The 26,045-nt window shown below is 39.9% G+C and overlaps 1 protein-coding gene across 1 annotated transcript in view; it reads right to left on the reverse strand.

Annotated features, from left to right (window-relative positions):
* ece2b (endothelin converting enzyme 2b) overlaps positions 1–17,342 on the reverse strand; it is a 29,679-nt gene extending 12,337 nt beyond the window's left edge. The window contains exons 1-6 of the mRNA XM_042486245.2: positions 17,042–17,342; positions 6,504–6,590; positions 5,420–5,555; positions 3,488–3,703; positions 2,478–2,602; positions 1,097–1,243 (exon numbers count right to left, since the gene is read on the reverse strand). Coding sequence (XP_042342179.1) covers positions 1,097–1,243; positions 2,478–2,602; positions 3,488–3,703; positions 5,420–5,555; positions 6,504–6,590; positions 17,042–17,074 — 744 coding nt within the window. The 5' untranslated portion in view covers positions 17,075–17,342. The remainder of the gene's footprint in view (positions 1–1,096; positions 1,244–2,477; positions 2,603–3,487; positions 3,704–5,419; positions 5,556–6,503; positions 6,591–17,041) is intronic.
* Between the last annotated feature and the right edge of the window lie 8,703 nt (positions 17,343–26,045).

Consider the following 26,045-nt stretch of genomic DNA (forward strand, 5'->3'; position numbering starts at 1 on the left):
TTAACTCACTCACTCACACTTTAACTCACTCACTCACTCACTCACTCACTCACACTTTAACTCACTCACTCACTCACTCACTCACTCACACTTTAACTCACTCACTCACTCACTCACACTTTAACTCACTCACTCACTCACTCACTCACACTTTAACTCACTCACTCACTCACTCACACTTTAACTCACTCACTCACTCACTCACACTTTAACTCACTCACTCACTCACTCACCCACTCACTCACTCACTCACACTTTAACTCACTCACTCACTCACTCACTCACTCACTCACTCACACTTTAACTCACTCACTCACTCACTCACACTTTAACTCACTCACTCACTCACTCACACTTTAACTCACTCACACTTTAACTCACTCACACTTTAACTCACTCACACTTTAACTCACTCACTCACTCACACTTTAACTCACTCACTCACTCACTCACACTTTAACTCACTCACTCACTCACTCACACTTTAACTCACTCACACTTTAACTCACTCACACTTTAACTCACTCACACTTTAACTCACTCACTCTCTCATTATTCTCTATGTGAAGTGTATTAAATTGTGAACTATTTAGGGAATAACTGAACAATGCTGGAATTTTCTGAGCGTCATTGCGTTGACAGATGCGCCGGATATTCGTGTGACGCAGCAGGCGTGTGAGCTTTTGTCAGCTGTGGCCCGCGTCCTGATGGCGAGCTGGACTACAAATGTTCGGCGAGCCACGCGTTAAAGACAGAAAATGCCGTTACTTAAACATTACATTTAAAGATGAAATTTGCGCCAGCTCCCATCATTGCTTCTGTTCTTCTCCTCCACAGATATACGACTGCTTTGCATCGTGGTAAAATTGTAGATTATGCATGCACTCAAATTTGAAATTTGAATTTGAAATTTTCCCTTTTTTTCTCTTTTTCCAGTAATACACATTAATATTCCCATTTTCTCTAAAGACCAAACATGATAACTTTTATCATGATTTTGTGATGGTTGACTACATGAGTTGTTGTTGCTGAATCATCTTTAGTCCTTCAATAATCCCCTCGTCTGGCTCTGGTTTAGTTCCTGTTCCTGGTTTACCTGGATGACGTTGCTGTTGGAGTTTTTGGGATCGGCACTGACTCCGACACTGAAGAAAGGCTGCGCTCTGTACGGACCAGAAACCACCTTCAGGACTTCCATGAAGTTCTCCTTCTCCCAAGGACCCGTCATGTTCCAGCCCCCGATCTGCAGAGACAGACCGAGTCCAGGTTTTTGTCAGCGGACGAACACACTGATGACGGACACACTGAGCCTCATGCAGCAACACTCTCTTAAATTTCTCTTAATTTTCTGGTAAGAGAAAAAAAGAGAAATCAACTCCAGCTGCTCTAAAAGTTCTGACCATCCGAATCTGCTCTGAGCAGGTGATCTCAGTGATGAATCCCACTGATCATCAGGCACCTGTCAGCACAGCTAACGCCCCCTAAACACCATATAAGGGCAGGTTTAGTGGCGTGTGCAAAGACTCTGACACACGAACAGGACCGGAGACACGACGCCGAAAAAAGGCTGAAAGAAGAAAAACTTCTGCAGCAGAGAAACTGACATTCTGTCACATAAACCTCAAGTAAATGTGATTTCAGTGAAATGTATTGAAGTAAAAGTATTGAAAATAAAAGTACTCATGTACAAAGGTTCAAATAAATGTAAGAAATGAAAATAATTAAAACAAATTAAAAGAAAAAGCAGCAAGCACTCATACACAAAGTTTATACAAGAAGAAAACTATTAAATGTTTTTTTTGTATGAAAAATCCACGATAAAATGAATAGTTGCCAATTCATTTTCTAAAATAGTTACAGCTGCATTGTTGGTTTGTATGCAAAAATCTTTATTTAAACAATATTCATGCATTTTTAAAAACATTCCTCGAATCTAAAAATCATTCATCCTTGTGTTAAGCAACAATTTGTGGTTTGTGAAAGCGAGAGATTTTTCTCTTTTCTTGGTACGCGTGCTCTCCAACACTCGTAAAACTTTCTCTGACCTCAGAGAAAAGCAAAAAAACACTGGTGAATCCCGAAAATCAGAAATCCTAGATACCAGCAAAAATAAGAGAAAATGTGTCTGCGTATCATTTCTTGCGTGCGGGCCTCTGTTACAGATGATGTGCATTACCACTTAAAACCACCTCCTTTGTAAATATACATTACACCTCCTGAAGACACAAAGTCATGAAATCATTCGTCTGTTTTTTATTTCAGACTATTCACACATTTTTCATCCACAACTCAAGTTCACACACGATCTGTTTGCTGATATTGATTTTTTTCTCTTCTTTCTTCTCAGTGACATGGTTTAGTCCTCGCAGGACAATATATTAGGTTCATGAGCTCTGTATGTCAGTAACACAAAAATCCATGCAATGCTGTACCTGAATGATGAGGTTACCATGCCGATGAGATGTATGAGTGGTTACCTTGGCGATGAGGTCAATGAGAGGCTGAGCTCCCAGCTCCTCGATCCTCTGGGTGTTGAGACAGGACAGGTAGTAGGACTGCGTCTTCCTCTCCGCCTCGCTGCTGCCGTTAAAAGTCCCGTTCTCTACAAAATAAAACGAACCATCAGGGTTTAATGTTCTGCTCGCTACAGGGGAAGCAGAGGGGAGCATCTCATCAAGACACACCCAAAAAACTGGGGAGCCAATGAGAGATGACATCAGTAAACTGAAATGACTGCGGTTACGCGGTTTAATGCGAGTGCAAAGAGCAAAAACAAGCTCTCTACGACAACGTCAAGTCTCGAAGTCAACACTGCAAGTCACAGAAACAACAAAGCAAAATGTTTGACAGTGCCGTACGCAGGAGGCCAAACACAGATCTGCACATGGCTCACGTCCTAGCACTCAGAGTCTGAGCTGCTCCTGTCTGGACAGATTTGCCAAAACATTTGTAGGAAACCGTTTTTCGCTCTGCCGTTCAGACCATAAACACAGAATAATTGTATTTGGGAAAAACTACTATGCTGTAAGACAGACGTGCTTGCATGTTTCTCTGCTCTGTTTGTGTGACGTCAAAGACAAATGTGGACTGAGGTGGACAGGAAAGCCGTTCTGTCTGTCTGTTTACGGATATAAAATGTTCTCACTTCGTGCTTTTAAGCTATGGGACATTAGCTTGAACTTTCATCATAATAAGTAAACAAATTCCCCAAAAAGTCATCGTGACCTCGACCTTTGACCATCAAATCCTAATCGAGCTGCAAAAATGAAGCCAAAACCTGCAGATGCTCTAATGTGAGGTTGGCTCCAGGAGCGAGTCTGTCCCCAGAGACCCCTCGTGCTAAAACGTCCAACTTAACAGCAGAAATTAACCCGTTTACAGCCTGCTGCAAAAAAGCTGAGTTAATTTTAACATTCATGACAACTGTGTGAGGGTGAACTTTGTGTCTCTCCCTGTCCACCTGTCTCTCCCTGTCCACCTGTCTCACCCAGCAGGTGTTTGAGCAGCGCCTGGTTCTGCTCCCAGATGCTGTTGAACGTGGACCAGCGCGAGCGTCCGTCGGGCAGCGGGTTTTTTCTCATCCAGCCTCCGCAGGCGAACTGGTAGAAGTCGTGGCAGGGGTCGGCGCTGCGGTCCATCGCCTCCACCATCTGACTCGCCACCGTGACGCATGCCTGCGACAGGCACAGGCCACGCCCACTGTCTGCACAGCATCATGAGAGAGAAAAAAAAGAGTGAGTGAAGCTGCAGATGGTGTTTTTTACATGTTAGAGTTTTAAATCTGCAGCAGAGAGAAGCTGAGAGGCGACGGAGGAGGAAACAAGAAATAAAGCGAGGGGAGGCAAAGACGGAAAGGAGGAGGCTGTGAAGAACGGGTGGAGCAGGAAAGGATGAGGAAGGAAAGGAGAGGCTGGAGAGCAGAGGAAGGAGAGGAGTCAAGTGGAGACACGATGGGAGGAGGTAAATATGAGGCACAGAGAATCAGCAGAGTAAGAGACTCATCAGGGGGACAAAGACCACCGCAGATTAATGTCTCACTGCTGCAAAAATGTATATAATTAGTAAGCCTTTAGGGACAGTTAGACAAAATTATCACAAAATGAATAATGAAAAGAGTGTCAATTGTGTGTGTGTTGATGCATGTGTCCTAAATGTAGTCCAGATTGTGTATTTGAGTGTAATCAGTGAATTTGCAGCTCAGCTCCTACAATAAGTCTAAAATACACTGTGGAAACTAAATAGTTACATTCAGACTGTTCAGGTCCAAAAATGCTCCATTGAAACCCATTCAAACTGACATTTTTGATCCCACAGCCATCAGAGCAGAAAAACAGGACTTGTATTATTTCTGGGTGTCATTCTGGGCTTTTGACTCTGAATTTGTCATTTTGACTATTTTCCACCTGATGAGGTCATTTTGACCATATTTGGCATATGGAGGAAATACATGCTATTTCCACTAGGTGACCTGTCACAGTCAATGTAGCTGCTGATCACTGACATATCCCAGACTGTCAGCAGCTACACTCACACACTGACATATCCCAGACTGTCAGCAGCTACACTCACACACTGACATATCCCAGACTGTCAGCAGCTACACTCACACACTGAGGAGGAGGATATTCAACATACATATATATATATTTAATCTAAAAACATGGTGACATCATGACAAAAACCTGAGATTTAAAGGGTTAAAATTCTGAAAATGAATTAACATTTGATATTAATGATTAGGACTGATGTTGGTTAAAAAATAAACTCACTGAAAGTAGAAAAAACATATAAATGTATAATATTTTTTATAGCCTAGCGTGAGTATTTGACACTGCACAAAAAATACTAATGTATAAAAATCAGTGTTGCTGTTAATCATTGACATATCTCAGGCTGGGACAGTAAAAAAAATCTACCCAGCATGCAGTATACAGGAAAAATCATTCTTTTTTTCATTTAAAAACAAAATAGCTACATGATAAAATCCTGACATTTAAAGGGTTAAAATGCTGAAAATGAATAAACATTTGATATCTATGATTAGGACTGATGTTGGTTAACAATAACAAATGTCAACAAAAGTCTCCTTCAATCAGATGCATTTAGTCACGTTTTTGCCAAAAACTAAATTCTACACGATTACACTGAACGCACCATGACATCATTTTAATTTATTTTCGCCTAATACTGATTTTTACTGAGCAGAGTTTGAACGCATCATCATGTGACTCAGCGTGACCTCCGTCAGCAGCGTTATTCGTGACCTGCGGCTGCGAACAGTCAACGTTAACCGGTCAGTGCCGCCGTCAGAGACCGTCCTCATAAACGACCCCTGACCCTGTCCTCGCAGCCCCGGAGGAAACAAAGAAGACAGTAAAAGACGAGGTAAGACGGGAGAGGAGGAGGACGGTGGTCTTACCCGAGCTGAATCCCAGTCCGAGGACCAGCAGACAGGCCAGCAGAGCCAGCAGGGCGGCCAGCAGCAGGACCGACAGCAGAACCTCCAGCTGAGTCCTCCTGCCCAGGATGTCCACGCCGCCCTTCCTGAAGCCCACCTGAGAGACACGGAGACACACAGACTGAGCACGCACAGCCGGACCACCACTGTCCGTCCAAAGGTGTCCTCGGGCCTGAAACCTGGGAGAAAACCCTGCCTGCTCTCAGTCTGTCCACAGCACGTCCACAGGGGTTTTTACTGGTGCTGACAAAAAAATAACAGTTCAAAAAAAAGTAGATAAATAACTAAAGTTACAAACAAAAATCAAGAAAATGACCTCAAGGAAGTGCCAAAAAAAGATTGAATATAGTTTTCTGGACATTTTTCTCTTGTTTTTTTCATTTCCTCGTCACTTTTGACTTTGATTTTTGGTTTTTGCAGATTTTCGTGGGATATTTCTTTCTGGGTTGCTGTTAATTTTTTTTTATGTGTTTTGATTTTCTCAGGTTTCAAAGTTCTTGTGAAAAGCATCTAAATGCAGCATGAAAACTGATGATGGTGCAGGTGTGAAAGGGTTAACTGCTAATAATTGGAACTGGCCCTAGAAAGAAATCCTGTCGTCGACCCCGAGTCTTTGTGGACTCTGCCGGCCTTGTTTTTCTCCTCCACAGAGCTGACTGTTGTGGAGGCTCAGTTCGTGGCTGGCGGGCCTCCAGACCCCCCGCTGGGCGCTCTTTGTGGGCGGCGGACACACACGATGGTGGCACCCGCTCGTGTTTTCAGTCTCGGCCCCCCCGGGGTCTGGCTCTGAGACTCTGCCTTAAATCCAGGACTTCACCTGGGACCAGTTAGCCGTGAGAGACTGAGGGAGACTTCCTGAGGAGTTATATCAGTCAAACTCATTTTCTCCGCTGAGTCACCGTCCTCGCTCAGTGTCTCAGGCTCAAAATGTCCCCCTTTTCTCTGTGATTCGGTTCTTTCTCTGTCTTTTCTGTCTGCGTCGGATCGGTTCTTTATCGTCTCGTGCGGACTAAATTTGCTTTCACACACTTTGCTGTTCACTGACCTCCACCCTGTCAGGAGACGAGGCGGCCTCAGCCGGAGCGTCCGACACTTCATCCTCCTCCAACGTAGCTCGCTTGTAGCTGGACATCTGCAGACAGAGAGACAGGAAGTCAGACAGGCGCTCGCTGATGAGGACAAATCAGAAATAAATTGGATAAATCGAATTTGCAGGATGGAAACAGAACAGGAGTTTTCAAACCGCAGCCATAAGATCATCAACCTTCATTACCGTGCTCGAGTCCGCCTGTCCAGATCTGAGCCGCCGCTCACCCAGAGCGAGCTCTGACGGACTCAGGACCACCGAGACTCAACTCACAGCCGAACCTGGCCTCTGACAGGGCCCCTCATAGGGCCCCTGCTGGCCCCCCAACCATTTTCTAATGTACAGTAAAAATAAAATTGAAAATACTCAAAATTCTCAATTTCAGTAAAGTGATTCATCGGATTAAATAAGTGAATCTTATTGTTTTTTGATTCAATATTTCTTAAATGAATAAATATAATTTATGGAGCTGTTAGCCAACAGTTCTGCGATCACACGAATGTTTTTTAAAAGCTAAACGCCAACAGATATGGACTGAAGGAGAATATTTAATCAGATAAACCGTGTTTTGAATTTTGGAAATCTCCCTTTTTTTCTACAAATGTTCACTTTTGGACTTTAAAAAACCTCAGAGTTTTTGGAAATGTTTGGATCGCTCGAGTCGGAAACAATCGGCCCTCGCTGGAATCTAAGTGTACAAATATTATTCAATTGAATGCAGCCTGATCTTTCTCTGAAACTGCAGAAATATTACATTAAACAGAACGAACAAACATGCAAAAAAAGGAAAAGGAAAACTGTGCAGCCTGATGGATTATCTGAATGTCGGGGTTTTATTAGTGTTTTATTGGTCGGGCTGCTCTCTGGATGAGGAGTAAAGATGACGATGGTTAAGCTGCTGGAGCTCGTATTGATCGCTGTGCTTCTCTGTATTTATTATTCATTGACTGCTGTTTGTCCGCCCGAACAGTCCTCTGGGACGTTCAGGCTGAAATCCACCGCAGACGCCTGAAAGCAGCCTCTGATCCTCGCTGTCGAACACAGAACCACATCGCCTGAGTGATCGCTGACACCCACAAAATCAGAAGACATAAAAAATAAATACAAATTTCCCCATTGATTTCATTTCCCATTTAATTTTCTATTTTATTTATCCAATTATTCATTTTTATTTGCTTGTTTGCGTAGAAAATCCCCTATTTTTTAATTTCCCATTTTACAAATTTATTTCTTCTTTTGTTATATTTCCTTTTTTATTTGTGTAATTAGTTATGCATTTATTTATGTATTTTCCTATTTGCCTCCCCTGTCCATTTATTTCCTCAAACATATTTACCTCTTTTTCCTTTTCCACCTACATTTCTACCTAAATGTGCCATGGGAATAAATTGAAAAATTAAATGGAAAATTAAAAAACTGTATTGTTTTAAAATGTCCAGCTAATTACAAAAACGAGAAAAGCTGCTGACAGTCTGGGATCTGTCAGTGTGTGAGTGTAGCTGCTGACAGTCTGGGATATGTCAGTGTGTGAGTGTAGCTGCTGACAGTCTGGGATATGTCAGTGTGTGAGTGTAGCTGCTGACAGTCTGGGATATGTCAGTGTGTGAGTGTAGCTGCTGACAGTCTGGGATATGTCAGTGTGTGAGTGTAGCTGCTGACAGTCTGGGATATGTCAGTGTGTGAGTGTAGCTGCTGACAGTCTGGGATATGTCAGTGATCAGCAGCTACATTGACTGTGACAGGTCACCTAGTGGAAATAGCATGTATTTCCTCCAGATGCCAAATATGGTCAAAATGACCTCATCAGGTGGAAAATAGAATAAAATGACAAATTCAGAGTCAGTGTGTGTGATGTGAAATTGAATCTTTTAGTCCGACAGAAACAAAAACTCCCGGCAGACGGATGTGAGCTGCAGCAGAAACACACGAAGAAGAAACTGGAGTGAAAGCAGTGAGGCAGCGGCTCAGCGTGAGGACGTGTTTCACTGTGATCAAATAAATCTCCACTTCCTGTGTTTACACTCAGCTCTCCCTGTGACCCCGCCCCCCCCGTCCGTCATTGTGCAGCCCAAACATAAACAGCTCAGCGCTCTGATCCTGGATCAGCCTCAAACACATTTTATAAACTCAACAACTTTTTTAAAAAAGCTCACAAACGACTGAAAAAAAGAATCTGAATGAATTTTTTTTATCAACAATAAAAACTACTGTTTGAAATGTATGTGACTTTTTTTTAAAGCATTTTTGTAACAATAAAAAAAAAACTGCAAACTACAGAAAAAGAATTTGGACAGCTATAAAAAACTAACAAACCTACTGAGAAAAAGGTATGTGAACTCCTGAAAAAAGTATTTGTCCAACTTTTTTATGCATGCATACTACAGAAAAAATGTGTGACCTAATGAAAAAAAGCAACAATAAAAAAGTATGAAAACTACTGAAAAAAATATATAACTTTAGCACTTTAAAAGTATGAAAACTACTGAAACAAGTATGTGAACTCCCAAAGAGCGAGAGCTCTACATATTATGATCCTTATCGAAAGTTGATTTAACAGAACAACGACCTCCCGCGTCCGTCCACAGGAGGTCCGTTTTTTAAAGGTTCAATTGCATATTTAAAATTTCAGTATTTTTCCACCAAACTTCAGCGATTCTCCACCAGAGTGGAAGAATCTCCACGACGACTCCTGGGAAAAAAAATTGAGGTTACGAGCAGATTTTCAGAAGAGCCGATTCATCTGAATGACATTTTCAGAAAATATCAAACTTTTTTGACTTTTTTTCAGCCTTCAACATCAACAGTTTGTGTTTGTCTCTGTCCTGTTGGACAGCGTCCCCGCAGACAAAACCAGCTCCATACTGGAACTTTCCCCCAGTCTGGTGGAAGACGCCCGTCTCTGGGATGGACTGTGAGACCTGATCACCTCAGAGAGGGACATCAGAGCGTCGCTGACCGTGTCTGTCATGGTAGGAGGTCTGTCTCTGTGTCTGTCTCTGTGTCTGTCTCTGTGTCTGTCTCTGTGTCTGTCTCTGTCTCCTCACTGTCCTGCTGCTGTCTGATGCTCCTGCAGGAAGCTAAAGCTTTCCAACTGTTTCCTGCCTCGGGACCGTCACTAAAACCTGTCTGTCTCTGTCTCTCTGTCCCTGTCTTTCTGTCCCTGTGTCTGTCTCCCCTGGTGTCTCTCGCTCGGCTCTGTTCTCTTTAATTGATGACGCACACGGAGGGGGAGGGGGGGGGCGAGCGAGGGTCACTAGGAGACGGGAGTGTGTGTTATATCTCTCTGTAGAGGGTGATGTCACTGTGTGTGTGTGTGTGTGTGTGTGTGTGTGTGTGTGTGTGTGAAATTAGATAATGTGTGTGAATCACCTCCATTCAGCTCTAATGGAGTTCACTGCAGCTTATATAACATCTGTCTGTCTGTCTGTCCGTTCTGGCAGCAAAATCTGCTCTTTTGTCCCTTGGCAGCCTCCGTACTCCGAACACTGACCCCACACACAAACACCGGTGAGGAGCCGCTCGGACGTTTCGGTAAATCACCTTGTTTCTGCAGAAAAACATCAGTCTCATCTCAGCGCACCCACACTGTGTTTAGCCTAGCTTAGCACAAAGACTGGAGGCATCATTAAAAAAACGACAAAATACACCAAATACACCAAATACACCAAGTACACCAACTCCAAACATCCGATGGTGCCAGCCGCTAAAACCACTGATATTTATATACGTGTCACATACACACCCCAAACTACACCTGAAAAGGTGTTTGGACAACTTTACAAACGTACGCAAAATACTGAGAAAAAAATACGTGAACTACTTAACAAAAACTTTGGGGACACCTAAAAAGGATTTTATGTACATGAACTATTGAAGACAAGAATTAAAAAGAGAGGAGAGCAACTTTGGAGAGCAACAGGGAACTCTGGATAATCAGATCAATAAAATCTGAGTGATTCAGAGCCGCAGGGACACAAAACAACACTTAAATATACGAAAGAGTCAGGAAATACGAGCTCATCGCGTCCTCCGTCTGCGTCCAGAAGACGAATAAAGTTGGTTACAAAATAAAGGTCGCTCACTGGATTCTGTCACACAGAGAGACGGCAGGTCGTGGACAGAGACGACGGAGAGGAAAGCTGTTTGAAGACGAGCTGGACGAGATGGAGAAAACAGTCACAATACTTTTTACCAAATAATATATCGATATTATACATAGACTACTGGTGCTTCCTGAAAATATTTACGCAACAAGATTTTTGACAAATAATCCTCAGTAATTTTTTATCCACACAAAAAACGAAAGCTGCAGCTTCAATCAGCTGATTATCAGAAAATCAGAAAATGTTGACTAAATATCAGTCGGTGTTCCCCAAAGCTCAAGATGACGTCCTCAAATTTTTGTTTTATCCAAAGCAAAAGATAATCAATTTGCTGTCACGGAGAAGTAGAGAAAAAAGTTATTCTGACAGCTTGAGAAAGTATGTAACTACTGGAAAAAGTATGCAAACTCCTGAATAAAGTACATGGACAACTACTTTTTTTGAAAGTATGCAAACTACTGAAAATGTTTTGTTTTGTCCAAACCGAAAGGTGAGCAGTTCTCTGTCATGGAGGAGAAGAAAAAAAAATCTAATTGAAGAGGCTGTAATCTGATTTGTTTTTCTCGTTTTCTTAAAGATCTACTCAAACCGATTAATGATCAATGATCAAATTAACTATAAAAGCAGTTGAATATTAATATAACAGCTTATAAGTACAACCATTTGTAGCAGCCCGAGTAAAGGCAATAATAATAATAATAATAATAATAATAATAATCTCGTAAATTTAACCTCCACCGAATAAAAAGTCTGGTGATGACTGATTGAACACACTGTTTGTGTTTTTTTCCGTTTCTCCTGTTTGTACAGTTACCATGGAAACAGACAACAATCACTGGATTACTGCTGACACTGAAGAAAACATGTTAACAAAACCAGTAATATAAGAGCAGCCCCCTCACTCACACCAGTGGCACCAATTTACCGATGACCTCAGCACCTGCAGGTCGTCACCATGGCAACCATTCACCATCACCACCTCCCGTGCCCGAGGGCCAAGTCATCAGTCACAGCGGCTCCTCGGTGACCTCTGACCCCCAACACAAACACCTCCTCAACACAATACAGGAGAGAGGACCCTTCCCCCCATTCATTAAACCAGTCAGAGACCAGTCTGAGAACTGGACCCAACATCTGAAACCAGTCTGAGAACTGGACCCAACAACATCCGGACCCGTGGCCAAGTTGTAATAAAATGTAAGAACGAGAACAATATCTTTTAAGGAGTAGTCCTGGGCAATTAAAACCTCTAACTGACATAATCTTGCCCATGTTGGGTATTGTGGTTATTTAAAAATTCTGTTAACCCTTTCTCCACCGGGGCTGCCAACTCCAACGCATCTGCCGTGCATCTCACGCTTTTGGGCTCTGTCTCACGCTCTCATGACATCGAGGAAAATCTCACGGCAAAACACAGCAGAAGTGTTGAACGATCATGTGAAAAAGTGAAGGTCTTTGACTGTAGAACAGCTGAGTGTTTGACAGCCACAGCACTTCTTCATGGCGGATCAAACAGCTGATGGTCCGACAGCAGCGCAGTGAGACAGACAAACAGACAACAGACATTTGTCATGTTCAATGTCTGACAGAAAATAAATATTTAAACCAAAATTAACCTTATGATGGTGATTTCATGTATATCGTGACATATATCGATATCCACTGAAATGAAAAACACTATAATGATAAGACTTTATTCCATATTGCCCAGCCCAACTGAGAACTGGACCCAACATCTGAAACCAGTCTGAAAACTCTGGCTGCATTTTTTTTAAACAAGTGGTTTCGGTGTCTAAACCAAACCACACGCTGACCACTGAGTTGTTGAAACACAAAATTGAAAACTGAAGTGTAAAAAATGCAAAGTTTTAACATATCACACAACCCCTGAGATGTAGAAATGTGACGTATTTGTGGTTTGCAGAAATGTAAAATTTGCGTTGGGGTCAGATAAAGACAGGAGCAGCAGAGGGGGTCGGGGTGTGTTGGCTTGTTTTGTTGCTCAGATGGAAACTGGGCGTCTTAAGACAGGAAGTCACAGAATTGCAGACAGGAAACAGTAAACCCTGCCCAACCCTACACACACACACACACACACACACACACTGCCAGCTCGCTGTAACTTTGGGAATATTCACACAAAGAGAATCTAACGAGAAGAAAACGAAATGATTCATCAGTTTATGGATCGACTGGACATCAGTGACCAACACTGATGAATTCATCTTTAAATCACTTTTCAGTCAGAAACTCGGCCTCCAGCTGCTGAATTAAAAGTATTTTTAAACAAAGGTTTTGACATTTCCAGCCCTGTTTTAAGTTAAAAAAGAAGTATTTTTTAATAACAGGTTGGGACATTTCCAGCTATGTCTGTATCAACAAAACCAGGTATTTTTTTATCGACGTGTCGGGACGTTTCCAGCAGTGTTTGTAGCAACCAAACTGGGTGTTTTTTAATGAGGTCAGGACATATTCTGACGTGTTTGTAGCAACAAATAAAACAGAATTTTTGACAAAAGATCTGGACATTTCCAGCCATGTTTGAGACGACCAAACAGGTTTTTTTTTTTTAAATGAAAGGTCGGGACATTTTCAGCTGTGTTTGCATCCTTAAAACCAGCTGTTTTTTAATGAAAGGTCAGGACGTTCAAAGCAGTCTTCTTAAAAAAATATGTTTGTTTAAGCAACACGTTAAGAATATTTCCTGCAGTGTTTGTAAAAGAAAAAAAAAGCATGTACTGTTGTGTTGGGACATTTCCAGTCATGTTCATGGAGATAAAAAAAAATTTTTTTTTTAATCGACAGGTGTTTTCTGTTGTAATAATAATTTAACGATTTAACCTTTGTTTAACCAGGTCGGTCCCATTGAGGTTAAGAATCTCTTTCAAAGGAGACCTGGCCAAGCAGAGAAAAACACAAAATTGCAGACAGAAACACAAAAGGAGACAAAAACAATACAGTAAAATAAAATTCACAAGCACTAAAATAAGCATTAAAAGAGAAATATGTGTTAGGCTAAACACGACATTCGATAGGACCGGCTTTAAAGACATTCAAGGACACCAGCTCCTTGAGTTTTAAGTCATTTTGCAACAGATTCCAGGCAGGGGGTGCAGAATACCTAAAAGCCCTTTTTCCCAATTTCTGTTCGAACATTTGGGACCGGAGCATATAGAAGTCCTGAGAACGCAGTCAGTCCTGTCCGGTACTTTTCTGCGTGATAAAAACACAAAGATAGTGCGGGAGCAGACCAAGAATTGCCTTTTATATGAAAATGCACCAGTGAAAGAGCGTACAGGTCGCCAGAGCGGGCCGTCCTGCAGGAGAGTGCAGCTCACAGCGGTGCGTCACAGCTTTACAGTTTCTTATGAACCTGAAGGGCGCACGGCAAGCTGAGTCAAACATATGGAGACTCTGCGCAGAGGCATGCATGTGCAAAACATCACTGTAGTCCAGCATGGGTTAATAAGCTGCAGCAACGAGGCGCTTTAATAATAATAATACTTTAAAATCTAATGGTAAAAAAAAATAAAATGGTATTTTTATGAAGACAGGTTGGAGCTTTTCCTGTTGTGTTTGGGGGTATTTTACCCCAAAACATGATCTTTTCCCCACCGTAACCAAGTGGTGAAAATACTCCACTACAAGTCAAAGTCCTGCATTCAAAAGCTCCAGAACTGGAGCTGAATATCACCTTAAAAAAGGCATTAAAGTACTCCGGGTTAGAGGGTCAGTGGGAGGTTTCCTGTTCTTTCTCATGTTTCTGGGTGAATCTTTCTGTTGTGTCAAAGTGTCTTTTTCCTGCTGTAGATGTTTCTGGTTGGGCTTGTTTTTAACTCCTTTTTATCCTGTTGGGTTGTTTTAATCTGCAGCATTGCATCATGGTCTGTAAGATCATCACGTTTGTCACATGGTTGATCCGTGAGAACCACAAAAAGTCAGGGAAACAGGCCTGTTTTTAGTTTTCTGACGATGCAGTTTTTAATTCTTTGACTTCCTGTTTGCACTTTCTTCTTGATAACGTTTCAGCTCGATTATGGATCATCTTTCTGACAGCTGACGATGGCTGAAGAGCTGATGCTGCTTTACATGTGACGATTTAAAGGTGCTAAAAATAACTACAGGTGTCCTGCCGGAGAACTACATAAATGTGGTCGAACCTGTTCCTCGCTGACCGGCGGAGCAGCCGACGTGTTCACATGCAGACGGACGTCTCCGGTTGTTTCTACGTCACTTTCTGTCAGACTGCTGGAGGTGAAATGTTTTCCAGCGATGAGATCAACATCAGCCTTTTCTCCACAGAGTCTCGTCTTTACACCTCCTTCGCATTTTTACACAGAAACAAACGATGGCGGCATCATGTGTCTCCAGAGTGTGATTTTAGGCAGCATGCCGGCATCACGGAAACTTAAGAGGCATGATGTTTACCACAACAGCGTTGACCTCTAGTGTGACATATAACATACGTGTCAGCAGCTCTTTCCAAACAAAAAAATATTAAAATTAATTAAATATTTAAGATTTTTTAAGAAAAATAATTCAAAATAATGTTTAAGATTGCCATAATAAAAAAAAAATTCTAAGGGAAAAAAATGCCAAACATTTTGGGAGAAAAAAAAAGGTATGAATTTTGAAAGGAAAAAAAACTGCCAAAAGCTTTTATTAAGAAAACAACTGCCCTTTTAAAAGTCACCAAATTAGAAAAAGAAATCAGCACATTTGTAAAGAAAAACGTTTGAAGAAAAAAGTAAAGATGTCCAAAACCTTTAAGAGCAAATAAAATCATTACAAATTGAACAAGATTGCCAAAATTTATAAACAAATAGGCAAAACATTTTAAAAAACAAAACTGCCAAACACATTTAAAGAAAGAAAAAAATCACCAAAAAATGTTTAAAGGAAAAAAAGGCCAAACAAACAAAACAAAATGTTTTTAATAAAAATGTCCAAAAAGTTTTCTCACAAATCATGAAAACACTGATGTCTTCTTCCTTTTTTTCCTTTTTTCCGGACATTTGAGGCAGACAACGGAAACTAGATATACGCCCAAATGATGTCCCAGATGTAAATGTCTGTTTCTGAACATCTGACTCTGTATATCTGATTCTGAATGTCAATAAAAAATAAATTAAAAAAAAAAGAAAACACTGATGTCGAGGAGCTCCTGAGCCTCCAAGGAGAGGACGAGATCAGCTGCCAGATAACACGGACGCTAAATGATTGCTACTGACATGTGATGTCATTGTTATTGTTTACAAAGAGCTGCTGACACGTATGTTATATGTCACACAAGAGTCCGATGTTGTTGTGTTAAACGTCACGCCTCTTTAGTTTCTGTGATGCCAGCATGCTGTCTAAAATCACACTCTGGAGCCATATGATGCCGTCGCGGTTTGGTTCTTCAGATGCTCTGTGGAGAAAAGACTTCTGTTTTGTTGTTTTTTTTATATTATTTTGATTACATTTAATTCAATTTTTCATCCTGGCTCAACTATGTGAAGCACTTGTGTCAGTAAAGTTTATTATTATTATAAAGATTTAAAGGTTTAGATAGAAGCTTTTATTGATTGATGACTTAAAGATAAAATTTGATGAATCACTGGATCATTTTACATTAAAAAGGTCAAAAATGTGATGAGGAACAACAGACTTTAACTGAGACTCTTATCCGGTTACAGGAAGTCTCTTCTCCTGTGACTGTAAACATCTGACACCGAAAAAAACAATTTCAGATATGAAATAAGAATATTTGACTATTTTTGGTGAAATATTGTAGAAACACAGAAGCTCCATGTTAAACTCAGACTGATCAACAGCCTGTTGACATGTGATGAATATAAGGTGCTATAAATTAGGCTTTATTTATATAAAATAATAATAATGGTAACACATTTTAAAAAAGTTATTTTTTAAATTTCAAAAATGTTTTTTTATTGCCAAAATATTTTGAAGAAAAAAAAAACCGTTTTCAACCATCCTGTTTACATATGATGAATTAAATGTGCTCTACATAACGCTTAATTTATATAATAATAATAATAATAATAATAATAAAGAAGCCAAAGGTTGTTTTCTTTATTGCAAAACTGTTTTTTTTTCAATTGCCGAAAGATTTGAGACAAAAAATGTTTTCAATCAGCCTTTATGATCAGTGACGTCAGCAGAAAACGTTTATGCACGCACACCCACACACAAGTGCGTGCGCGCGCACAAAACAAGCCTATACCCGCAACATGCACGCGCCCGGACGCCCACGCGCCAGGCTTGAGCGCGCAGCTGCCGGCTGATGCTGATCACCTGTCAATCACTGTGATTGATGGACAGGCGGGTCTGATGGATCTGCATGACTGTGTGTGTGTGTGTGTGTGTGTGTGTGTGTGTGTGTGTACTCACGGTGTTCCGGAGGTCCTGCAGCGCTACGCTCATCCTGGAGCTCCGTCCCCGAAAACAGAGCGCTACCGACGGCCGCTCCGCCGGCCCATCCTCCCGGCTGTCCCGCCGTCTGTCCTCCTGTCTGTGTGTCCTTCGCTGTCTGTCCTCCCGTCTGTCTCTCTGTCCTTCTTCTTGTTGCTTTTGCTCTCCTTTTGTCCGTGCAGCAGCAGGAGGAGCAGGAGGAGCAGGAGGAGGATCGGGAGGTTTTCCTGCTCTGTCTCTCTCTCTGTCTCTCTCTCTCTCTCTCTCTCTCTGTTTCTCTCTCTCTGTCTCTCTCTCTTTCTCTCGCTTTCTCTCTGCCTCTCTCTCTCTCTCTGTCTCCTCAGACCCCGCCCAACATCCAACCAGCCTCTTCCTCTCACAAACAAACACACCCCGAGACACAGAGGGGCTGACGTCATCCCCACGGCCCTACGTCACCTCCTCAGCTCCTCATCTATCTATCTATCTATCTATCTATCTATCTATCTATCTATCTATCTATCATCTATTTTTAGAAAGTGGGCATGAATTTAAAAAAAAAAGAAAGAAAATTGCAAAAACAGAAGAAGAAGAATAAGAAGCAAAGAAAAAAACCAAACCTTCATGAACGGAAAATTTTCCAATTTTTTTTCGGAAAAAAAAAAACATTTGGAAAAAAAAAAAAACCTGTTTTTCAAAAACTTGTAAAAAAAAAAAAGCCAATAGTTTTTATAAGGAAAACAACTACCTTTTCTTTTTTAACTATAAATCATACACACACACACACGCACACGCACAAATGCTCGCACGCACGCACGCACACACACACACACACACACACACACACACTCACACCATCTAAAACCACACAAAAATAAAATAAAATAAATAAAATAAATAAAATAAATAAAATAAATAAAATAAATAAATAAAATGTTTTAATTCGTTTTTAGACAGCTTGGAAGCAGCTTTAAGTTCATGCTGGGACATGAAGCGCACAGAAAAAAATAAGTGAAATGCAATGCAAATCGAATGCAGTTCAGAGTGATTTACAGTTTGACTGAAGAAAGAAAAGATATGAGCAAAATATGGGTCCTAAAATGTGATCTTAATAAATAAAATAAGTAAAAACCATAAAAATGTGACAGTAAGACACGAAAAGGCAGACTCCAAAGATCGGGATAGGACTGGGCGATATGGAAAAAGTCTTATCACAATTTTTTTTTTCATATCCATTGATATCGATATATATCACGATCTACATCAAATCAGTATTTCTGTCGAGCTTAAAGGTCCCTTTGACTCCTCAGTGAGATATGAAGATATCAGAACCAGTGATCACGATAACGATTATTTCAACTGATAAACCGATATTTTCAGCTTCTCCTGGCCGATAAGATACCGATAACCGATAACTTCTTTTTGTGAGTTTTTCATTACCTGAGGGTCTGAAAGGCTGAGTTGTGCTGAGTACAGATGAATTTAAACTGTGCATTTTCATAAAAAAACGACATTTCAGACAAAAAAATGGAAAATCACATTTTTTTAAAAAAAAAAGTCATTTTCAAGAGCAAAATCAATTTCATTTTTATATTTTGTTTTTTTCCCTCTTATCTTCAAATGTCAACTTGAATTGTACAAAAATAATGCAGAAAATAATGTTGTGTTTGAGTTCTCGTGGATCTACAGAGAGGAACGTTGCCAAACTGTCAGGAAGCAGCTACAGAACCGTCCCTAAGTAACCGCTCTGCTGTGATCTCTGCACATTTACAAACTGTCAGGAAGCAGCTACAGAACCGTCCCTAAGTGACGGCTCTGCTGTGATCTCTGCACATTTACAAACTGTCAGGAAGCAGCTACAGAACCGTCCCTAAGTGACGGCTCTGCTGTGATCTCTGCACATTTACATCAAACATCAGACGTCAGTTTATTCTCTCAGCAGAACCCAAACTCACCACACCTGAACGCAGACCGCATCCTCTCATCATGTCCTCTCATCATGTCCTCTCATCATGTCCTCTCATCATGTCCCCTCATCATGTCCTTGAGCAGGAGGACGGAGGGTGGAGACGGTGGCCTCTTACTCCGGTGTTCAGCGGTTACTGTGAGCAGCGAGCACGCTGATAAATGACAGAATCAGGACCGGATCGAGACATTTTGGTGTCCTAGAAGAGACTGAGATCACCTGAAGGACAATGAGAGCGGAGTGGACATTCAGAGACACTGACGGAGACTGAGAGCTTAGTGGACATGGTCAGAATGCATTCGATGGACTACATCTCATATTTCAATCAAGGAAAAGTTATATTGCGATTGATATCGTTATCGTTTTATCATTCAGCCCGATATCGGCTTTAAGTTTAATAGGATCAATATTTCCAAGACATATTTCGTCTACGGACAAAAAAAAAAAAAATCAGCATTAATAAAAACAATAATAACAGAAATAATAAGATCTGATCAATATGGGAGCAAGAAAAAAATAATCAAGAAGAAAATACGCAGCATCAGAAAAAAATAAAACAAAAAACCAACAACAAAATCCAAAACTTCACACAGAAACAGGAGGAACGTAAAGAGGAAGTGTGAACGGCATCATCACACAAAGAATCAGTTCACGGGAGACAAAAGACGCGAGGAAAATGTGATCAAACTGGTGAAACTGGTAGAACTGGATTCAGCCCGAAAAGGAAGAACTGTCAGTGTCAAAACAAAAGTCTGTCATTTAACCCCTGCAGGGCTTCTTTACTTTATATCTTCAGTTATCAGGAATATTAATGAAATATTGATGAGTACAGAAATCATCTTTTAGCCTGTTGAGAGACACAAGTTCAGTTTCATGCAGCTTCATATTTTTATTTCCTCACAACTCAGAGAGAAATTCTGAACTTTTTCTGAGCTGCATTTATCTGACAGCTTTTGTACGCTTCGGATTAAAATTTCAAACACAAAAACATAGATTTTTTAAATAAAATATTTCACATTTCTAAAGAAATAAATGAGTCTTTAAAGACTGTTTACTGCAAGGATCCTCATAAACTGACGCTGAGGCGCCGAGCTCATCTTCCCGGGGTCCAAAACAAAAAAAAACAGTTAATAGTAGTCAACAATAAAATAAATAAGTAAACTAATAATAATAATAATAATAATGATAATGATAATGGTAATGGTAATGATAATGATAATGATAATGATAATGATAATAATAATAATAATAATAATAATCAATAAAATAACTGAACAAATAGTAACAATAATAATAATAATAATACAGAAATACAACTACTTTTAGTAGTTAAATACTAATCAAAAGACAATAATAATTATTCACCAGGTCTTTTCTTTATTATCTTACTCAAAAATCAACATTACACTAAGAGAAATAATTGGCAAACAAACCGAATATCCAAAAACCAAACAGCCAACACAGCTGCTCAAAGAGGACAATCGTCCGTCCCACGAACATCAGCGGTCTAAACAAAAACAAAAAACCCCAACGATGACCTCCTGTAATCATGAGCCAAAGAAACACAGAAACACGAACATGTAATCTCTAAGATCCCAGTTTCTTTTTTTTTTTTTGGTAAAGTATCAAAAGAGTCTAAACATATTTAAATATAAATCAAATAAAGAAACCAAAAATGAGCTTCAGCAATTAATTCAAAATTAAACCAGCATATTTCTGTCATACACTGTATGGACAAAAGTACTGGGCCACCTCCACATCACACCTACACGAGCATTTCTAATCTAAACACACACACACACACACACACACACACACACACACACACACACACACACACACACACACACACACACACCTGTGACGACAGGACTCAGAGAAACACCTGGATCCAATGATGAACAGGTGAGGCCCAATACTTTAGTCCACGGAGTGTATTCCACTTCCTGTTTGGATGTTGTTATTTAAAACTTATCCAGCAGCGCTGCCTGCTGACCAAACACACACACACACACACACACACACACACACACACACACACACACACACACACACACACACACACACACACACACCACAACAAAAACCCAAAAATCAAATCTGTTCATTTTTCTGTCCATCTTCAGCTGGCATGGACGACAATGTATTTATTGATTAAAATTAAATGAACAAATAATAATAATAAAAGTAATAATAATAACTCTCATTACGTACTCACTCAGAGTTTATAAGCTGCACACCTGTGGAAAACCTGTGTTTTTCTGTTAAAACATTCACATTTTTACTAAAAAAACAGCTGCTTTTTTAAAAATTTGTTGTTTTTTTTTAAATCAACAGAGTGCAAAAAAATGCATCCAAAAATTATGATGAAATAAATTACTGTTTGGTATCATAAGCATGAAATATAAACATGTGGCCTAAAAAAAGGTTCGTAAGAAATAAAGACAATATCCAATCACAGTTACTCCTGTAGAAATAAAGACATTAATAGACAGAAATATCCTGTGTTTTTATTACTAATAATTTGCTGTTTTTATATGTTTATAATTATATCCAGATATATAAACAAATAGTTTATTTCACTAATATTTCTGGATATTATTTAATATATATCAGAATCTTTTTGTCCTTTTTTGGCATATATTTTTCACACATTTCTTTGATATTTTATTGATATTTTTCAGATATTGTGTGAAAAAAAATTAACAAATAGTTTACTTCACCAATATATTTGAATGGACTATATTTTATTGATATTTCAATAAAAAGGCAAGAAAGCTTTTATTTTTTTTTTGATGTTTTATTTTTATATCTATTTTATTTTTATTTTTTGAGGATGTTTTACTAATACTTCTAAATCTGTTGGTGACTGTTTTTGGGACATTTTTCAAACACTTTTCGATGTTTCACCCATATTCTTCTCAGTATATATTATTGATATCTTTTGGTGATTGTTTTTGGGATATTTTCTCAACAATTTTTTTATATCTTACCCATATTTCAGTAATTTATTTTTCACTTATTATGTGAAAAACAATCTGATATTTGTTTCTCCCCAGATATCTGACAAATACTTTATTCCACTAATATCTAGATTTTTCAGATATTTTACTTTCATGTTTGTGAGAATATTTTTTTTAAATTTCTAAATATATTACTGATATTTGTTTAAGGTTGGGTTTTTTTTTTCAAATTTCTGAATCTGAAAATATTTGAAAATATGTTTTCAAACATCTTGAGACATTCTTACCATTTTATGGATATTTTAGAAATATTTTTTTCACATATTTTGTAAATATATATTTTGAAATGTACTTGATTTTGTAATGATGGACTTGGCTTTTCTTTGTAATTAAGGATTTCAATTGTTTTATAGGATTTTTTTCTTCATTTTGTACTTGAGGATGTTTTTTTTATCAAGTTACGATTCTTATTTCATAAGAATTTTATTTAGCTTTTTAAGTTAAAGTAATTGAGTTGTTTGTTATTTTTACACAGCCCCTCTGTGTCTCGCGGTGTTTGTTTTTTTGTTGTTGTTTTTTTTTTTTTTTTAATTTTTTGGCATTTTAGCCTTTATCAGAGAAGTTTGAGGTCTGCAACTTTACCACTAACATCTGACACACTGGACCTTAAATCTTTGAAACAAAAAACTTTTCATTTTTCTGAATAAAGGTTTTTGCTCTGCGTATAATTAAGGATTGTGCTTACTTTTCTGCTTATTTTTTAAGGATTTTACTTTTTTCATATTAATTAACTTAATTTTGCCTTGTGCCGAACAAAGCTTTTTTTTTCTCAGCTGAAAACGCCAGTGACAGTGACAAGCAGCGTTTTACCAAAAGTTCAAAATGTTTCAACTCCAAGCACTAAAAACAAACAAGCAAACGCAAAAACGTTGCACAATGAACAGCCAGCACCTTTTACAGCGGAGCGTAAATATGCAGCAATCAGAAGACAAAGAATTTAACTGTAAATGCTTTAGTGGACATAGACCCTGAATTTGAACTTAACTTTGCACTTAAGGAATTTTCTTGTGTCATACGGAGTTTGTAAATGAAGAACTTTGATTAATTTGCCAAAGCAATTTGATTCTTTTAAGGATTTTCCTTTATTTTTACCATTTTTGCTTAGTTTTTAACAGAGAATTTTGTACCAAAGGATTTTGATACAACCAACAACGTGAACAGAAATATGAACACGTATGTAACTGGAGCCTTCAGAGACCACAAAGATTCAAAAAAGGAGCATAAATGTTTATGCTTTGGCTGTGAGCAGACCTCTCTACGGACAATAAAGACTGCATGACAACATTTGGACTGACAGAAAAAACGCACATACATGTGATACCCAGAGATTCATAATAATACAGGCAGATCGTGATGTGAGCGTCTGCTCTCAAACATTTAACATCCAAACTGAGCGTCAGCGTCCTCAGCAGGAGAACTTCACACTCACCTGCAGGTCTGGATCAGATCTGTGCTCCTGATCAGGACTCATGTGTGCTGGAGACAAATGAAATGATCAACACCACCGCGTTAAATGTATCATCGTCATCATCATCATGTACAAAGGAAATAAATAATAAATATAATAAAAATTATATGACTTCGGATTTTCTTTCTGTATCAACCAACAAAATTACTGTATGATAAAATTCAAAAACTACTGTGTAAAAACACCACAAACTACTGTATAAAAACACAAAAAATACTGCATAAAACCAGCAAAAACTACATTATAAAAACTCCTAAATTACTGTAAAGCCCCAAACCGCTGTATTAAAAACCTCAGTCAGAAAGAGTTTCGCTCTGACGGTCATCCGCTTGGATGTTTCTTTAGTTTTGTTGGACTGTTGCGTGAGTTACTGTCTGTTTTAGGCTCATATTTTCTTGCGTCAATTCTTTTTTCTTCTCTCTCTCACAGGTCAGAGAACAGTCTCACAGTTTCTAAATCAAAATGAATTGAAACTCCTTATATCATAATATCAAATCCAGAAATTCCTGCCGCTCTGGCAGTGAGTTTATCCGCAGTCTGACCGTACGCGGATCCTCTCGCTGTCACGATGAAGACGAGTTCTCGTCTCTAAACGTGTCCGTGGGGTTGGCTCGCCATCTTGTTTCCAGAGTTTGTGCCTTTGTCGTCTCCACTTAGAGACCGAACCCGAAAACACGTCAGAGAAGAAAGAAAATTGTGGAGGAAAACCAGATCCGTAAGTGAATGGTGATGTAACTGTGCGGCAGAGCAGCACCTTTAAAGGTGACGTCAGTGATTCTGGAGAAAGACTGTTTACTCGAAACTCGAAACTAAAAAATACATGTGCTCCTTCAGCAGATCAACACCCCCAAACTCATGGACGCACGGCTCGCTCTCACGCCAAATCACAGACTGTAAATAAAGATGGCCGACGCGCCCTGACTTATGCCTGCTATGTTTACGTGAAGCTAAAATATCCTGCATACGGCCGCCGCCATCTTACACTAGTGACGTCATTCAGAGCCCAAGTCTGCACAGCAGTGATATCTGCTGTGGAGGAGTTCCCACCGAAATACCTGTCCGACCAATCGTGAGACGCCGCGTCGAGTGCGAGCGTACGGATTGGCTGACACAGCTGTCAATCATGGCGGAAAATCGCCTTTTTGTGGAATTGATAAACCAAACTAATCATAAAAACAAACACTTCAAACATCAGGGTGATGAGATCTACTTTCACTGACAGAAACCTTCCCTGGGAAACAGTTTTTGGGCGTGTGCATTGAGATTTGAGTTTGGCCAATGTCATGGAGTCTGATCCTGGACCGCCCCGTCTCCCGCTCAGGCCTGCAGGTGGAGATAACGATGCACAGTCAGCCGTCAAAAACAAAAGAGGGAGGCCAAAACAACAACATTTTCCCATCTACACACAAAAACACTGAAAACGGAGTTCCTGAAGATCTCCACACTGGCAGGAGTTTTCCAAAAATGTCAGTTTTCAGTGACCAAAAACTCAGTTTGCATGTGTTCAAAAGGCCAAAAGAAGAAGCTGCGTTTCTAAAAATACCTGTGGACGCGTGGACTAGGCCTTAGTATTTTGTGCAGATGACACAAAGACCAGGCGGCTGCAGCTGGAGGTGCTCTGTGCTGTCGCTCCCTGCAGGTGTGCTGCGTTACCTAACCAGGTGCACTGCACCTGCAGGGAGGACGAGCTGAAGAGGAGCTCCTGTGGCTGCAGCCGAGGACGGAGACTCTGGAGCTGGACTGCTGCTCTTGCTGCCTCTCAGGCTGACATTTTATTGTCTCCTTTGCATGTCCCTAAAGCCCTGTCTCTGTCTGCGGTCCCAGGACATGTCCTTTACTGTAACTGCACACACTGTCCACTAGATGTCCTCAGAGTGTCTCTGCAGTCACACCTTGTCTCCTTGTCTTTCCCTCATCAGTCCTGCACTTTACAGCCGGCCCTTGTCCTCGTGGCGCTCGTCAATTTGTCCCCGCGTCATCATGGTCTCACCACAGTCACGTTTCAGGAGCGTTCGAGGACAACAGTCCTACATCATGTTGAGTTTAAATCTGTCGTCCTCCTGACCGGTTGTCTCTGCTTCTTCGTCCCTCAGTGTGCTCCCGGCCTCGGTGTCAGCATCCACTCAGAAAATAATAAACTTTATTTATGAAGCACTTTTCATACAAGGGATGCAGCTCACAGTGCTTCACAATAAAATAAGTGCAACCGAAAAACCAAGAATAAACAATCAGAAGTTGAGACACAAGATATAAAAGTCAAAGTAAAAAGTTCAGAGACCAGTTCAAACAGTGCAAACAGCAGAGCTGATATAAAATAATAAATACAAGGGTTACGCTGATTTAAAGCTGGACTAAATAAATAGGTTTTCAGTTGTGGTTTATGTGTTCGCAGAGCTGCTTCTCTTACAGCTTTTGGAAGATGGTCCATCGTTTTGAAGCGTAGTTAACAAAAGCTGCGTGGCCTATTTTCTTGTGTGAATGATTGTAGAGGATCTAAGGGCTCGTGAAGGATTATAAAACTAAAGTCTGCAATGTGGGCCAGCCCCA

Source organism: Plectropomus leopardus, chromosome 6 (assembly GCF_026936395.1).
Source record: "Plectropomus leopardus strain MGB_pleo_1.0 chromosome 6, ASM2693639v1, whole genome shotgun sequence".
NCBI classification, from domain to species: Eukaryota; Metazoa; Chordata; class Actinopteri; order Perciformes; family Serranidae; genus Plectropomus; species Plectropomus leopardus.